This window comes from Pleurodeles waltl, chromosome 1_1 (genome assembly GCF_031143425.1).
Source record: "Pleurodeles waltl isolate 20211129_DDA chromosome 1_1, aPleWal1.hap1.20221129, whole genome shotgun sequence".
Taxonomy (NCBI): domain Eukaryota; kingdom Metazoa; phylum Chordata; class Amphibia; order Caudata; family Salamandridae; genus Pleurodeles; species Pleurodeles waltl.
The window spans coordinates 211602196-211619924 of NC_090436.1; the positions used below are offsets into that span (position 1 = coordinate 211602196).

Genomic DNA, 17729 nt, shown 5'->3' on the forward strand with positions numbered 1-17729 from the left:
GCAGCCCTCTTACATTCTTTAATTGGAATGCCATACAGTATTTATAGAGATCAGGGCTCACAGTACCTCTGTGCTCTTTCTTCCTATGTAACTTCCTCAATGTAATTCTTATCTTACTGGAGGACCATATAAAGCCTATAAAGCTACTCAGCTCCCCCTGCAGCTTCTTGAACCAGGCGGATTCACATTTTAAAGGGATTGCATTGAAGATAAGGGTAAACTTCAGGAGAATTGACATTTTCAAAATGTTTGACCTTCCTAAAAAAGAGAGAGGAAGCCCACCTCACACCTTTAATAATTTTCTGGTTGTTGTTACTTATTTATTAAAATTGACCTGGGTGATTTTATCTAGGTCAGTCATCACTTGAATCCCTAAATACCTTATTTCCTGTTTAACTAGAGGGCTGTTACAGTGGTAATTCCATTGCATGTTTTCTGTATTCTGCTGGTTAATACAGTGACTGGATTCCTTCCCAAAATCCTCCAATGTGCTCAGAATCATTGGGAGTGAGCCAGCCAAATCTCTTGTATAGACCATTAGGTTGTCGGCATGGAGTGCCACGTTCTTCTCTCACCCCTTGTATTCAAAGGGGATAATGCTTTGATTTGACCTAATTTTATTAGTCAAAAGTTCAATATAGACATTTACAAGTAGGGAGGAAGTGGGCAACCCTTGCGAGTCCCTCTTCAAGTCTTGATCTGTCAGGAAAGGCTACCATTTATCAATATCTTGGCTCCTGGAATTTTATGTAAAGATCCAACTGCCCTAGAGAAGACATCACCCAAATTATGTAGCTCAATCACACTTTGCAAAAAGGGCCAGCTGACTCTATCAAACGCCATAAGCATATCGAAGGTGAGCACTGCCAAGGGGAGATTATTCTTGATGGCCAGGTTGATGGAGCCCAATACAACATGCGGCAACTCATACAGTTGCCTACCTTTGATGAACCCTTTTTGATCATGTATTAGTGATCCCATCACTTTCTCTAGCCGTTTCACCAAACTCTGGGTATGGATCATATACTCTGCATTTAAGAGTAAAATAGGCATATATGATTCACAAATCTTAGGATCCTTGTTTGGTTTTAAAATTAAGTCAATAATAGCCTCATCCTAAGAACTTGGTGCATCTACCCACCCGACAAAAGCCGGATTTAATACTTCATCAAAGACTGGCACCAACTCTTATTTTAATAGAGCATATAGCTCATTTGGTAGGCTATCAGGACTGGCTGCCTTCCCTCTCTTTAATCTCCTACGTGCTTCTAACACTTCATTGGTACTCATCTCTGCGTCCAATTCCTGGATTAGATTGTCTTGTAAGAGGGGAATAGCAATTTCACCAAGATAGTCCATAATCTGCCCACTTGATACTTCTAAATTCTCTGTATGCAGTTTTTGGAAAAAAAGGAAGTAAAGGCCTATTCTATCTCCCTGTTGACTGTGCAAATACACATGGTATTCTCATTCAGAATAGACTTAGGGCCTCATTCTAATATCGGCGGGCGGCGGGCACCGCCCGCCGGACCGGAACCGCGAAATGGCCGCTCCATGGTCAGAAGACCGCGGATGCCATTCTGGCTTTCCCGCTGGGCCGGCGGGCGACCGCCAAAAGGGCGCCCGCCGGCCCAGCGGGAAAGACCCTGCAACAAGGAAGCCGGCTCCGAATGGAGCCGGCGGAGTTGCAGGGGTGCGACGGGTGCAGTGGCACCCGTCTCGATTTTCACTGTCTGCAAAGCAGACAGTTAAAATCTTTATGGGGCCCCCAGGGGCCCCACGACACCCGTTCCCGCCATCCTGTTTCTGGCAGTGAAAACCGCCAGAAACAGGCTGGCGGGAAGGGGTTCGGAATCCCCATGGCGGCGCTGCAAGCAGCGCCGCCATGGAGGATTCCCTGGGCCAGGGTAAACCGGCGGGAAACCGCTGGTTCCCCTTTTCTGACCGCGGCTTTACCGCCGCGGTCAGAATGGCCCTGGAAGCACCGCCAGCCTGTTGGCGGTGCTTCCTTGGTCCCCGGTCGTAATGACCCCCTCAATGTTGTTCCTAGTTTGCTTGACCTTTATTTTATAGGGTAATAGCTAGCTGAATTCCTCACCATACTCGTAATGAAACAACTTACTTGCCTCTCATGTTTTCCTCATTTTGATCTGTAAAGAATTTGCAAGGTCAGCCCTCACCCCCTTAATCTGCCTTTTTATCTCCTCCAAAATATGCATGTTGCTGCACAGTTCAGCCTCCCTCTGTAGCTTCTGGATAGTGAGCTCACAGTTTCTTATCTTTTTTTTTCCTATTTACAAGCAAATGCAGCTACTAGTTAGCCTGCCTCTAATGAAAGCCTTCTAGGTATCCTATACAACATGCATGGGATCCGAGCCATAATTTAACTGATAAAAATCCCTAGGCTCTTGCTTCAAATAATATATAACCTGTGGGTCCGAAAGCAGCGCTCAGTTTACCATCCATTGAGGTGGGGGCTGCGGGAGGAGGATTTATCCAGACTAAAGTGTAAACTCACAGCTGAGTGGTCAGATAGGTGTGCAGGCATGTGCTCAACCTTTTTAAAATTCCTACATAATTTCATATCTGGTAAAAAATAAAATAATTTCTAGAGTGGTGTCTGTATCCCGCAGGCGGAACAATGACGGCCGCCGGGCTGGAGATGAATATCTGCCGCCCGGCGGCTGTTACCGCCATGGCTGTCGGAGTGATACATTTACAGGTTGGCTTCAGCCAACCCGCCAATGTCATAATATGGCGGTAAGCACCGCCAGCCTGTTGGCAGTACTTACCGCCATATTATCGCCGACCGCCGGTGTCGTAATGACCCCCTAAGTCTGCTTCTACCATTGACAAATGTTGACACAATTCCTAGCTCACTCACAGTGCAGCCTCAAACATGACTACTCAGTTTCCCAAAGAAATCGTGAATACAGATCTACCCATTTGTTGTACCTTAAAGTACCCAAGATTAGACACAAGAAAGAATGTGAAATTGTCATCTAGAACATTTGTTGCACTAGTCTTATTCTTGCATAAAAAACATGAGCTGCGATTATTATGCAAACAAGACAAAGCAGGGTAACCAGCATTACAAAGATAGTAAAAAAGATAAACAGTTAAACCATGGATTAGTGATTATTTTGGTAAACTCCTATCTGTAACTACCTATACTGCTGAGGGCATAGTGGGAGCACCCTAAGCCAGATCTATAGGAAAAACCCATATGCCCATACCCGGATGAGATGTACCAAGATGGCAGGAAACAGGTCTGGTGTAGCACAGCTATTGGTCCTGGAAAAAAGGTAGGGTTGGCTTCAGAATCACCATCAGAGTCAGCCAAGCTGCATCTTGGGCACTGAATGCAGGCACACTTCCAAGATAAGCCCAGCGGAAGTGCTTCTCTGGCGCATATAATGCAGAGATGTTTTTTTAAATACAAGGACTCTCAGTGTCACACGGAGTCAGAGGTGCACGTTTGATGCTGTGATATGTCTATAAACGTGGAGCTGTATCCACTGGCAAACAAAATGTTCAGGCACCATGTTCTCTGTGCTCAACTTTGGACGGAGTGCGCAGATAAGATGTCTTACTATGAATGAGCAACATGTACAATGATTTCTCAGTACATTATCACATAAACAAGAAGCCATGAAAAAGGGAACAGACAGAAAAGAAATGCTAAGTTAAAAATTTGCATTTAAAAGTGGAGTCTCTAAACGGGCCCTAACGAGCCTTCACTACAAAACTTCATGGTTTTTCTAACACCATTCAAGCAAACAAGCCAGAAGCGGAAAACAATTGACTTCTGAGGTGCACATGTTGGAATCACACCTGAAAGGAAGATGACTTTGTAGAAATTTTGTCTTGGAAGGCAAAAGAAAAAGTAGCATTAGCTTCCATAACTTATATATACTTCTGCAAAGGGCCACTGTTTAAAGATTTTGTAGCAAAGCACGAGCTGAACAAGAGTGACCATTTCTTGCTCCATAAGACATCATTAGTAACAAAGATATGTAAGGTGCGGGTACAGAGGCGGAGTGGACGATTGGACTGGTTGCTGAGGGGACATGGCAAAGATTTTAATTCTGACTGCTGACCCGATAATAGCATAAGGTATGCGGGGAAACTATACCTGGCTTACCATATTAAAAGCTTAATGAACTCATATACCTATTTATGTTGGATGCCTAAACCCATTATTGAGCCACATGCTAACAGGTTAGGGATACGTGATGAAATATGATTAGGCTTTTCATTTTTTGCCCATGAATTATATATTAACTGCTGAGATGTTCATAATAGTCATGATCATTCTGAGACACTCGTTTTGTAGAGAAGTACTAAATAATGAATAATCATATTTTGAAGCCTTTGTACTGAACAAGCTTGTTATGTGGGTGAGTTTGAAGGGAAATTAAGTCTTGCTTAGTGCAGTTAAGGATTTGTTATATATGACTGATTACAAAAACAACAGAGGAGGCAATGGCTTTTTACATCTGGCATACATGCTTCCAAAATTAATAGATAACGCAAGCCTGAGATAGATGGTGGTTTTCAGAAGGAGTCTTGATTTGGGCAAAAGTGAATTATGCCATCTTGTATCTTTGTTTAAAGAATATGAGACCCTCATCCACTTTATCCACTTATGACACCCTCGTCCACTTTAGTGGTGTCCTGCACCTTCAGGTCTGCTTCTCACTCATCTGTAAATGTTTGAAAGCTCAGGTGGACTGCTATATAGGAGTCGTTATGAGAAATTATAGAAATGTGGTGCTAACCCTGTTTGTACAAATATTGTAGTCATGGGAACCAATGCCTGTCAAAATTATCTAACAGTGAACACAAATCATTTATTTATGTCCCCTGTAGTATGATTCATATGTTATAAGAGTGTTGCTCCTCCCTGTTATCTTTGAGTAACCATGTTTCTGATGGATACAACTACCTGTGGATTCCTCACCTAATGAATACTCCCATGGCGCCAGCATTCGACGGAAATCTTCTTACTAGTCTCTGCACGTCGACGAGGACGTCACTCTAGCCCACGCGACGCCGTCTGACGTCATACAGGCAATAAGAGGTCCTCGACGACGTGCGGACGTCAGTTCCCTTTTTTCCGTGCATTCGAAACGGTTATCTTCGAGGGAGCAACTGTTACTTTTTTGGTTACAGTGTATTTTTGCTGCGTAGTCTTTCGCTGTGGTAATAATGTCGCAGAGAAAGTCTGGATTTAAGCCTTCTCGTGAGTGTGGAGGCAAGATGTCGGTGACGGATCCTCATTCCGATTGCCTTTGGTGTTTGAGCTCCGACCACGACGTCTCGACTTGTGATTCATGCCAGCACATGAATCCAAAGGCCCTCAAGGAACGTGAGGCGAAGCTGTTTATGGCTAAATCGAAGGAGAAGCATCACAAGAAGTCTTCTCCAAGACATCGGCGTCATCGAGACTCCCGGCGCCGTAGAGAATCTCGGCGTCATTCGAAGGAGACTCGTTCCAGGTCTTCGGATCGGCGCCGAAGGACATGGGAGATCAGTCCCACGGTTACGCCGCATCCTTCGACGCCGTTGCCCTCTCCGGCGTCTCCGACTTCACCTGGACAGGCGTCGGTGATTGAGGTATTGGAGCCTCAGGTGTTTTCTCCGGCGCAGACGCCGAGGCCGGCGTCGGGGTCGCCTCCGAGACAGGCACCTCAGTATCCGGCTTTTCCCACCCCTGGAGCCGATAGTTCCGCATTCTTGAATGCGATGTATGCCATCTTCCAACAGATGGCTCCAGGGGGTGCTCCGGCTGGGCCTTTGGCCTTTTCTTTGGGTGATCCTGCGCCTCTTCGGCCGGCACCCTTTATGCCCTTTCTCCCTTTTGGGAACGTGGGCTCGGCGCCAGTGTCGGCGCCGGTGGCCGCTCCGGTGGCTTCAGAAGGATTGGCCCCGGGGATTTCCATCCCGTCGACGTCGAAGTCGGGATTTCGGCCTGTGACTCCGGTGGGTCCATCTGCTTCAGCTGCTCTTTTGTCGGCGCCGAAGTTACCTGTGGCGCCGGACGCGGCGTCGGTGGCTTCTGAAGATCGGCGCCGATCTTCGACTTCGGCGGAGGCATTGTCGACTCCGCGTATTGAACAGCGACTTCATTCCAGGGGACGTGCTCTCCGTGTATTAGAAGAGCAGGAGTACCAACGAGCCCTGGAGGAAGGAGAGCTAGAGGACTCGGGTGATGGGCTGCGTGGACTGGAGTCGGCCAGTGGGCTGGACACTTCCCCTGAGTGGGATCTTTCCTCCCCGGGGGAGTATACTGAGGAGGCTGCTTCCTTTCATGCAGTGGTACGGAAGGCAGCTAGTTTTTTGGACCTGCCTTTGCCGGTGGTGGAGCCTAAACAAAACCTTTTAACAGAGGTGCTACATCCGGCCTCAGCTGCGGCGGAGCCTCTGTTGCCATTTAATGACGCTCTGCTGGATCCGGTGATAGAGGTGTGGAAGAGGCCGGCATCTTCCCCAGCAGTTCACAGAGCCGTGGCCAGGAGGTATCGGGCGGCTCCGACTGACCCTGGGTTTCTATCTAGGCACCCTACGCCGGAGAGCTTGGTGGTGCAGGCCTCCTGTTCAGCCAAGTCAGCGCCTGGTTCTTTCCCGACGGTGCCTGGGGACAGAGATTCAAAGAAGCTAGAGGCGCAGTCGAAGATTTTTTTTTCGTCCTGCAGTCTGGCGTTAAAAGCCACCAATGCAACCTGTATCCTGGGAGGTATATTCATGCTCTGATGGATGACATTTCCTCATCGTTTACAGAGCTTCCCCAGGGTCTTTTGGATCTTGTCTCAAATGCCCAGGCTGCTGCGACCCAGATTATCCAGACAGGACTGGATACCACCGACTCGGTAGCCAGAGCAATGGGCACAACTGTGGTGGCAAGGAGACAGGCCTGGCTCCGTAACTCGGGCTTTTCTGCAGATGTACAGTCCACATTGTTGGATCTCCCGTTTGATGGGGACAAACTGTTTGGAGCCAAGGCTGATTCGGCCTTGGAACGTTTTAAGGAAAGCAGGGCCACGGCTAAGTCGTTAGGGCTCCAAGCTCCTTCTTCCACGGCCTCTTCCAGATTTTTCAGGAGGTTTCGTGGATTTGGGCGTGGCTCTTCCTCCTCTTCCTTTCGGGGAAGATATCAGCAACCTGCCTCTTCCCATCCCTATAGATCTTTCAGGGGGAGAGGTAGGGTCCGCACCAGAGGAGCCTCTCAGCAGCACTCTGCCTCTTCCTCATCCTCTGGCGGGGTGCAGCAGGGGAAGCAGCCTTAGGCTTCCACCATTTCCCACTCACTCCTCTCCTGTAGGGGGAAGATTACAGCATTTTCTCACCAAATGGAAGACTGTTACAACGGACACTTGGGTTCTCAGTATTGTGGGAAAAGGCTACACCCTTCCCTTTCGGGAGTTCCCGCCCCTCATCCCGCCCCGCCCTTCTTATTGTTCAGAAGAACACCTCCTGTTGCTAGAACAGGAGGTACAAGCCCTCCTTTCCAAGGGCGCGGTGGAGTTGGTCCCAGAGCAGGAAAGGGGTCGAGGATGTTACTCAAGGTATTTCCTGATTCCCAAGAAGGATGGTCGTTTGAGACCAATTCTGGACCTGAGGATCTTGAATTGGTTCCTCAAGCAGGAAAAATTCAAGATGCTGACCCTAGCACAGGTGCTTTTGGCGTTGAACAAGGAAGACTGGATGGTGTCTGTCGACTTGCAGGATGCTTACTTTCATATCCCGATACTCAAGTCACACAGGAAGTATCTCCGGTTTGTGGTGGGATCGCAACACTATCAGTTTGCGGTCCTTCCGTTTGGTCTTACTTCAGCACCTCGAGTCTTCACGAAGGTGATGTCGGTGGTTGCGGCAGAACTCAGAAGGAAGGGGATAGCAGTATTCCCTTACTTGGACGACTGGTTGATCAAAGCCAAGTCCCCGGAGCTTGTGTCGCATCATCTGCAGTCAACAACCCAGTTGTTGTTCGACCTGGGTTTTTCGGTGAACGAGCCCAAATCTCACCTAGAGCCCTCTCAGCGCCTCCTGTTCATAGGGACAGTACTGGATACAACACTGGGTCGGGCCTTTCCTCCGCCTCAGCGGATTCAAGATATTCAGGATTTGGTTCCAATGTTTCGAAATGGAGCGGTAGTTCCAGTCCTCAAGGTCCTTCGTCTGCTCGGTCTGTTTGCCTCCTGCATTCTGTTGGTCACGCATGCTCGCTGGCACATGAGGGCTCTTCAGTGGTGCCTCCGAAGGCAGTGGTCTCAACACAAAGGGGATCTAGAGAGTACTGTCAAGATCTCCAGAGATGCTGCTGTGGATTTGAAGTGGTGGATTGCAAGCAACAATCTTTCACAAGGAAAGCCGTTCCAGCAGTCGCCACCAGTGGCCACAGTCATAACGGATGCTTCCACTCTAGGGTGGGGAGCTCATCTGGGGGATCTGGAGATCAAAGGTCTTTGGTCTCCAGAGGAACAGATGTTTCACATCAATCTGTTAGAGTTACGGGCTGTACGTCTGGCTCTCAAGGCCTTCCTCCCTTCCCTTCGTGGTCAGTCGGTACAGGTCCTAAAGGACAATACTACCACGATGTGGTACATAAACAAGCAGGGAGGAGTGGGGTCGTACCTTCTCTGCAGAGAAGCTCTTCGACTATGGTCCTGGGCAAAGGACCATCAGATTTGCTTGATAGCAAACCATCTGGCCGGAGTCTTGAACGTGCGTGCGGACAGTCTCAGTCGCCAATTCTCGGCAGACCACGAGTGGCGTCTCCATCCAGATCAAGTCCGTTTAATCTTCCAGAGGTGGGGGTTTCCTCGGGTAGATCTGTTTGCCACTCGAGAGAACGCGCATTGTCCGTTATTCTGCAGCCTCCAGTATCCGATGCAGGGAGCGTTGGGGGACGCGTTTCAAATAACCTGGTGCGGCCAGTTGCTTTACGCGTTTCCTCCCATACCCTTGATTCCTCGAGTATTGAGGAAGATTCGCCAGGACCGGGCTCTAGTCATCCTAATAGCTCCGGATTGGCCAAGGAGGGTATGGTACTCCGACCTTCTCCAACTCTCAATGTGCCCTCCGCTCCGTCTCCCTTTCAGGGCAGACCTCCTCTCGCAGTCGCAGGGGCAGGTTCTACACCCCAACCTCCAGAGTCTGCACCTACATGCCTGGAGATTGAACGGGGCAACCTGAGTTCCTTCTCTCTCCCGCCTGAGGTAGTGGATGTTATATTAGCGGCCAGGCGACACTCCACTAAATCTATCTACGCTAATAGATGGTCTAAATTTGTTGCGTGGTGTGGAGAGAGGCAGATTGATCCTTTGCATGCTCATTTATCGGACATTTTGTCTTTTGCTCTGTCTCTAGCGCAGAAAGGTTGTGCAGTGGCTACCATTAAGGGTTATTTATCGGCCTTGTCAGCCTTCATATGTCTTCCAGACCAACCATCTTTATTTAAATCCCCTATTGTTATCAGATTCCTGAAAGGTCTTCTAAATAAATATCCTCCAAAACCATTCGTTATGCCGCAATGGGATTTGTCCTTGGTCCTGACTTTCCTTATGGGGTCCCCTTTTGAACCTATGCATTCTTGCCCCTTAAGGTATTTGGTTTTAAAAACAGTCTTCCTGGTAGCTATAACATCAGCAAGGAGAGTGAGTGAGTTGCAGGCCTTATCAGTAAAGCCCCCTTATACAACTTTTTATGGGGATAAGGTGGTGTTGAGGACCAAGGCTGCTTTCCTCCCGAAGGTTGTTTCACCCTTCCATTTGGCTCAGGCAATTACTTTGTCCACGTTCTATCCTCCGCCTCATCCTTCCAAAGAGGAAGAAAGACTGCACCGTCTGGACCCAAAGAGAGCGTTGAGCTTCTTTATTGATGGAAACAAAGGATTTCAGGCTGGAGGATCAGCTGTTTATTGGATACGTGGGCAAGAGGAGAGGGAAGGCAGTCCACAAGAGAACACTATCCAGGTGGGTTGTTCTTTGCATTAAAATCTGTTACTCTTTGGCAAAGAAGGATCCTCCTGAGGGCATTAGAGCTCATTCCACCAGAGCTAAGTCGGCCACTTCGGCCTTGGCGAGGGGTGTTCCTGTGGTTGACATCTGCAAGGCCGCAACTTGGTCGTCCCTTCACACTTTTGCAAAACATTACTGTTTGGATTCTGAGGTTAGAAGAGACGGCCATTTTGCACGGTCAGTGCTGCAGGATTTCTTGGTTTGACCATTTAGGCACCCACCGCCGGGCGTGGTACTGCTTTGGGACTCTATTCATTAGGTGAGGAATCCACAGGTAGTTGTATCCATCAGAAGAACGAGTTACTTACCTTCGGTAACGACTTTTCTGGTGGATACATTAGCTACCTGTGGATTCCTCACGGTCCCACCCGCCTCCCCGTTGCCTTTCTGGTCTTTCCAAGTAATCCTTGAGTGCGCTCCTCTTGGTCTTTGAGGGTGCAATAGATGTTGTATATAATATATTTATATATATGTATATATGTATATATCTTTGTGTATATACTTGATGTGTGTATATATTTTTAAAAAAAGAGAGAGTTATATATATATATATATATAAAAGATTTACAGTTATTCACGCAATGTTGTGTATTTTTACAATATAATTGGATGTTGCCTTGCTCTTTCATTGCATTGCCTGGTTGTTCTCATGCACGTAAAAAATGATTGGTACTGACGTCCGCACGTCGTCGAGGACCTCTTATTGCCTGTATGACGTCAGACGGCGTCGCGTGGGCTAGAGTGACGTCCTCGTCGACGTGCAGAGACTAGTAAGAAGATTTCCGTCGAATGCTGGCGCCATGGGAGTATTCATTAGGAGAGGAATCCACAGGTAGCTAATGTATCCACCAGAAAAGTCGTTACCGAAGGTAAGTAACTCGTTCTTTAACCACTAAATGATAGTTGCAGCTGCGGTCAGTGCATTCTTCAGGACAATGATCCATATGGAAATACTCTCTATTTAACTGTTCAGTCAAGACTTAACATCCCGTGCAGTAATAAGGGTGCTTGGTAGTAACAACAAACATTGGCAAAGTCAATAGGTCGGGGTTTAATGTACTAATGCATGGAAAGTAAAGTAGACCCTCGAGTAGAAAAGTGCAGCACAATGTAGAGACAGAGGCTTACAACCAAAAATCCAATAGCATGGGGTGAAAGAAAAATACTCCACTGGGCGGAGCCAATGCATGATTAACGAAATCTCAAGCCAGTTGCTGAAAGAGGCTGGTTGAAGAAACACCATTTTTTAAAGGGATAAATCCAAGGCCCACTGCATGTACATTGTGAGCAACAGGTCTGTTTGACAGCTACACTATCAAAACCTAGATCAAAATATGGAGAAAAAAAATAGTCTACTGGATCAGTTCTTGGAGCAGACAGGTGTTATACCCTGCTCCAAATACGAGAATGCAGCATATAAGCCCTTGAGGGTCCAATATAGGTAATCTTATTCAAGAAGTTTCCACAGAAGCATACCAACTTCTGAAATATGACCTAAAAAAGCACCATTCTGACTTTCGAAGTGTGATGTTCCTGAAGCTGGAAATCTGCTTCTCCTGTTCTGTTCTCTTTGTTTTCTTCTTTCTTTCCCATTTTCATTGTTATTTGATATCCATTAACTTGAATATTTTTCATGTATTTTCTAGTTTTTTTCTATGCTTAGTATGCTTGTAAACAATAATAAATTGTTTATATCAGTATTTATGAGTTAAGTGTTACATAATATGGTATTAATGTTAGAAATATTACCTCGGTTGGTCTTATTGTTATTGTTGTTTATGCAAGCTGCTATTAGAAGAATATTAAAGTCTACATATACCCTCCAGTAACGTTACGTCTAGATTTGGAGCTTACTGTAAATTTTTCAGGAAATCACTAACAATTGCTGGTGTTCCGCTGATTGACTGCGACAATCGAAGATTTCCATGATTACTTTTATGTGTAAATATTTTGGCATAAGGAAATGTTAGCGGTTACATTTCTGCAAGCAGACACTACAGTTCAGTTGCACTTATGCCCTTTGCACTATTATTTTTTCATGGGGAAAATGTTTTTCCTGTGTTAAAATCACTTCCCTGGATATTAGTTGTGGGGATGTTCCTCTAGTTTCACCATTTACTTATAAACATTTGGTAGCTTGTTTTAGATGTGAAACTTTCTGCAAATGTTTGGTTAATGTTCCCAGTAATTCCTTCAGCATGGTGGAATTCCTGTGTGAAAAGTTCCCATATCTGTAGGTAGAAATTAAGCTCTCCTGAGTGAGATTTGGAAATTAGTTTTTTTTTTTTTAAAGACGTTTTTTATTGAGTCAAGTACAAGAACATTTACTTAACATTGCCAGGACAGAGATATGCAGTTGTGAATATATATGCATAAGGAATATTGTACTTATAAATGCATATTAAACATGTACATGAGTTAGGCATATACAGAAATATAGTATCAAAGACTCCAAGTTTGAATAAAGAAAGAGAGAGGGAGAGGGAGAAGAGCTATAGGGATAGAAAAGGGAATCAAGTGATAGCCATGTGGAGAGAGAGGTAATAGACATTAGTTACAGCGAATGTAAGATGAAATAAGTATATATAAGAAGAAAAACAGGAAATATATTGACATTTTTTAAAAAGGAGGAGAAAAATCCATTTCCTTTGCAGTGCGTGAGAGATAGTTACTTAATGGCAACCATAGCTGATGACGTTTGAAGAAAGTTCCTGTTGAATCAAGCTTGTAGCTGTCAAGTCTATGATGATAACATACAGAATTCCACCACTGTCTGAGAGTAATGTTCTCAGACGATTTCCAGTTAGAAGTAATAATAGAGATTTCAATAGAAAGCAAAAGGTCCACCAATTTTCCAAGGGGCCTGAATGAACTCCAGATATTGTGTATGCCACCCAAAAACAGTAATTCATATGACATTGGTAAGGAGATCTGAGCTATTGCTGAAATGTGGGACCATATTGAGGACCAAAAAGTAGATAGGGATGGACAGGAAAAAAACATGTGAAAGTCAGTACCCTGCTGAGTGTGGCAGCGCCAACAATTGTCATTTTGTGCAAGTTTGAGTTTCTAAAGGCATACAGGAGTGTAGAAAAGTCTATTATAAAAAAATATATAGGGTCTGTGTGAGGTTTGCAGTGCGTGCAGTGGAATGTATCTTATACCATATTCTATCCCATAAAGAAGTAGGCCAAACAACACCAAGATCTGATTCCCACAATGTCTCAATAGGTGATTTGAGTCTAGGTGAAACAGACGTTCTTAAAAGTTTATAATGGAAATTAGATTTTGACCTCAAAAATACAATGATATGTGCATCATAAGCTTGCTTGTGTAGATCGCAATGTAATATATATCCGAGAGACCAGGTGAATCTCTGGATCATTGTTTTACCTTCTTTTAGGTCTCCATATATGGAAAGTAATCTAGCAGATCTATTTAGTTGCACTCAATGTGTGTGCCATCTTTTTATCCAATGTATCCCAGTGTATTCTTTGGAAATAACGATATGACTGCAAAATATTGACAATTTGGGAGGTGTTCTTCTGCAGCTAAATGTAACAATGTCTCGTAAATGATAATATTGAAGTCTACCTTTATTTTACTTACAGAGCCATGAAATAAGCTTCAATCCCGATTACTTTATGGATCTCCATATACATAAAGTGGATGGAATTCAGGCAAAGAAACAGAAAGACTGTTTCCTGGAAACCTCTGATATCCAAGGTCTGGTTGTGTCTGGAGAACACACAGTGGGATCTCCGCCGGCACCTGACATGTTGAAGGAATGTGCACTGATACAAGTAATTCCACTTGAGGGCCCCCAGGATGGAAGCCTCTGTGAGAGTGATGGTACCAGCTTGGTTACATTGGATGGTTCTACTGCACATGAACTTGAAAGAAGCAACTCTGGTGTTATTCAATTGTACGACTGTCGCAACGCGCACAACTGTATATGCGTTAAAAAAAACAGTGAAACTCCTGAGCTGCTAACCAATGCAATTAGGGGTTTGCGCCAAGAAGAAGCCTATGTCACAATGTCAGCTTTTCCACCCACTGGCATAACACAAAGAAGGCAGTAGCTTGATTTACCCTCTCCCACTGATAGCAATTAATACATGAAATGACGCACCCAATCCACGGCTACAAAAAATAGGACTGCAGGTGGACCTGTGCACATAAAGTACACCTGCAGTTCTAGGAGTTCCTTCAAGGTAGAAGTAGCACTCATTATTACTAATCTTGCATGCAGTGCTGACTATGTAAGCCCAGTTTATATCTATATCACACAGCATCCATAAACTGCAGGCTGGCAGCCTTAGACCAACCCATCTTCAGAACCTGCAGTCCATAAGCCTCACAATAATTCCTAGATACAAATTCCATTATGCATTCAAATATGACCAAATATGCAAAGGCGTAAAACATAACCAGTGTGTTTATCGCTTACTTCAATGCAACTACCTTACAGTAATACCTTCTCCCCTGAAGTGTTCCTTGAAGAACCCTGCTGCACTTCCTATGGGCATTACTGTCATACTATTAATGGTCATCTGAACTGCAAACTGAATTGCATTTTGGCACAGTTGTAAGTTGTTGCTAATACCAAACTCCCTGGCTTCTTACTAAAAGGTTGAACCTAGGGTCTGTTTAAGAAATGAAATCAGAACTAGGGATGTGCAAAGTTTGATTTATTGCAGCCTTCGTGTGAGTCCATGGAAATGTTTCCAACTTTGCAGTTAAGTTTTCGATTAAACACACCTGTGTAAATTATGACACTGCAACAATGTATGTCGCATCTATACCAACAACAAAATAGCTGTGCCTAAGATATAGACACCAGACAAAGTTTAGTGTTCTGCTACTGATTACACACATTGTGCAGTGAAAAGATCAACGAATTATAAAATTTCACAGAATAATAATTCCCAGCTTGATGTAGTTCCCTAAAAGGAAAAATTATTTTGCTATGGAGAAACAAATTGGCAAGTATATAATGGAAAACAACTCAGCCTTAGCAAAGGGTGATAATTGGGAATTCTGCAAACCTTCATCAGTGAAAAAAGACTTTGCATCTCTCTAATCAATTCCCATCAGATGGATTCCAAACAGCCCTCGCTCTACCATGATACTATAAGAATAGGATCAATTCACAGCAGATGGATTTCACACAGCCTTCAATGTACTGGGGTACTATTAGAATAGTAACAATCGCTACAAGATGGATTTCACACAGTCCTTGCTCTACCATAATACCAGAATAGTATCATTGCACACCAGATGGATTCCACACAACCCTCACCCTACCATGAAAAAATAATAATATTCATATCAGTTCTCATCATATGGATTTCACGCAGCCTTTGCTCTACCATGTTACTATTAGAATAGTAAAAATTCCTAGAAGATGGATTCCACACAGCCCTCACCATGACTCTATTAGAATAGTATCAATTCACATCAGATGGTTTTCACACAACCTTCGCTCTACCGTAATATTATTAACATAGTAACAACTCCCACAAGAATGGATTCCACACAGCCCACGCTCTACCATATTAGAATACTATCATTTCACACCAGATGGATTTCACACAGCCCTTGCTGTACCATGACAGTATACGAATAGTATCAATTCTGATGAGATGGACTTCACACAACCTTTGTTCTACCATAATACTATTAGAATAGTACCAATTCACACCAGATGGATTCCACACACCCCTTGATCTATCATGATACTATTAGGATAGTATCAGTCCACACAAGATGGATTCCTCTCAGCCTCCACTCTACCATGATACTGTTAGAATAGTATCAGTCATTTGAATGTACAAATCACGGGAGAGATAGTATGTACAAACTGGCTGCAGCAGAATCCTTTCCCTCTCACCAGCTTTCATTATTTTCATTCCTGTGAGAAGTGGTCTTTCCATTAAAGAAGCATACCCCAAGGGAAGGCTGGTTTGCACCTAAATAGAGTTCTGACCTATTATACTCATGAATTTAAATCCCAAACCCGTCTTAAGTATTTAGTATCTTTCCTAAGTATACTGAACCATGTGAATGTGAGAGAAATGGTTTGCAGCACTTAATCCACGTTTCTTTTCCTCTGTGACCATGGGACAGAAAATGTAATACGAAACAATTCTATGTTTAACTGACAAAATTACAATGTTCACTAAGTTGTTAGACTTTTATGTGGTATATTTGCTAAGATCCAAAATGCCATCCCAGCCTAGATCCTACCTACTCCATCCCTTTCCTGCTTCCGTAGGGACCTGAACCTCATCCGTTCAAGCAACACCTTCTCTTAGTCTCACAGGCGACCCTCGAAGAGTTCTCACCCTCACAATATCCCAGCTCACTGCATCTCCAAGCTGGAGACCTTCTGCTCCCCTCCATATAAACCTCACCCACACCCTCTCCACCTCCGGTTGGCACTCCCCCCTGCAGATGTGCCATTGCTCTCACCTCCCTCTCCCTGCGCTACCTGCGGTAAAGGCCCCCATGGTGTAAAATGCTTCATTGCTTTGTAGTAACGTTCATGCTACACATGCAGTGGTATACCTTGATTTTCCCTCTGATTTACATTACCTCGTCCTGCACTACCTTACTCACTAGGTAGGTCTCCGCTCTACAAATACCTATTCATTCACACATACCATATTACCTGGCAGTACTTGAAGTTCATCCTTTGGCTTCGGAACATGACTGCTGCTGCTCCTTGCTGCTAGCGCCGTTGTGCACACCAGAGACATATGTGCACAGGCAGTCATGCACACAATGCGCTCTGCTGCAAAATAGGCATACCTCTAGTTCTGCACGGTCTTCAACTTTACGTGTAAATAATGGGCGCACTAAACAACAGCAACATTACAATGCAACAAGCTGCCTCGTTTCATTCCACAAACAATAAAACGGGTAAAGCCAACTTCATGGAACATTCCTTCGGTCCCGTAGGCCTTAACAGAAGATTGTCAAGCACTACTATAGCTCACACTGACAGTAACTTGCAAACACAGGTTTGCCAGCTTTCCAGATTGTTTGCATCGCTGCTAACGTCCCTTAATTCAGTTAACAGTATCACATCAAGCCTGGGTGTATAGCGGTTGTTGGAGGTAACTGCATCTCATTGGCTTTCATTATCATTATACTTGTGGTCGCCTGAAATAACTCTGTCGCATATTAAACATTAAGGTCGCAGTTACCTTGGATATTTTTTGAGATCATCTGAATGGTTCTTTGTTATGGCTGCTTAACATTTTTTGACATTGTCCTATTTTGCTTGCAATAGAAATAGCCCATCGTGTTTTACAATGCTTGTGGTTGCCCGAGTTAATTGTTGAATCATATTAGAAATATTACAAGTAATATTTTGCACTGCTTAAGTTACATGTGTCACGTGAAATTTTATTATACAATAAACGTATGTTCGCTCGAATTAACTGTCTTTTCATTTGTTTCATATTCATTGGTTTTGGACAGCGCTGCACAGCACTGCAACGGTGTCTTCAGAATGGGCACCCACAGGCACAAACGTTTGGTGGGACAAGACTTTATAAAGGGCGATGAGTGGAAACATACCTCTGATATGTTTTAAAAAGGTCCTGACAGGTCCTGACATATTCCCAGGTCATTGATTGGGATGGTTGTTGGTTGAGCTGGTTGGCACAGGGCGGATTTTCAGGGGTGTTTGTTGTTATT

General features: G+C 44.6%; 1 protein-coding gene across 1 annotated transcript in view; it reads left to right on the forward strand.

Moving 5' to 3' along the window:
* The window catches only part of IL7R (interleukin 7 receptor), a 208114-nt gene extending 190648 nt beyond the window's left edge, over positions 1-17466 (forward strand). Inside the window, exon 8 of the mRNA XM_069233382.1 lies at positions 13634-17466. Coding sequence (XP_069089483.1) covers positions 13634-14104 — 471 coding nt within the window. The 3' untranslated portion in view covers positions 14105-17466. The remainder of the gene's footprint in view (positions 1-13633) is intronic.
* Positions 17467-17729: the final 263 nt, after the last annotated feature.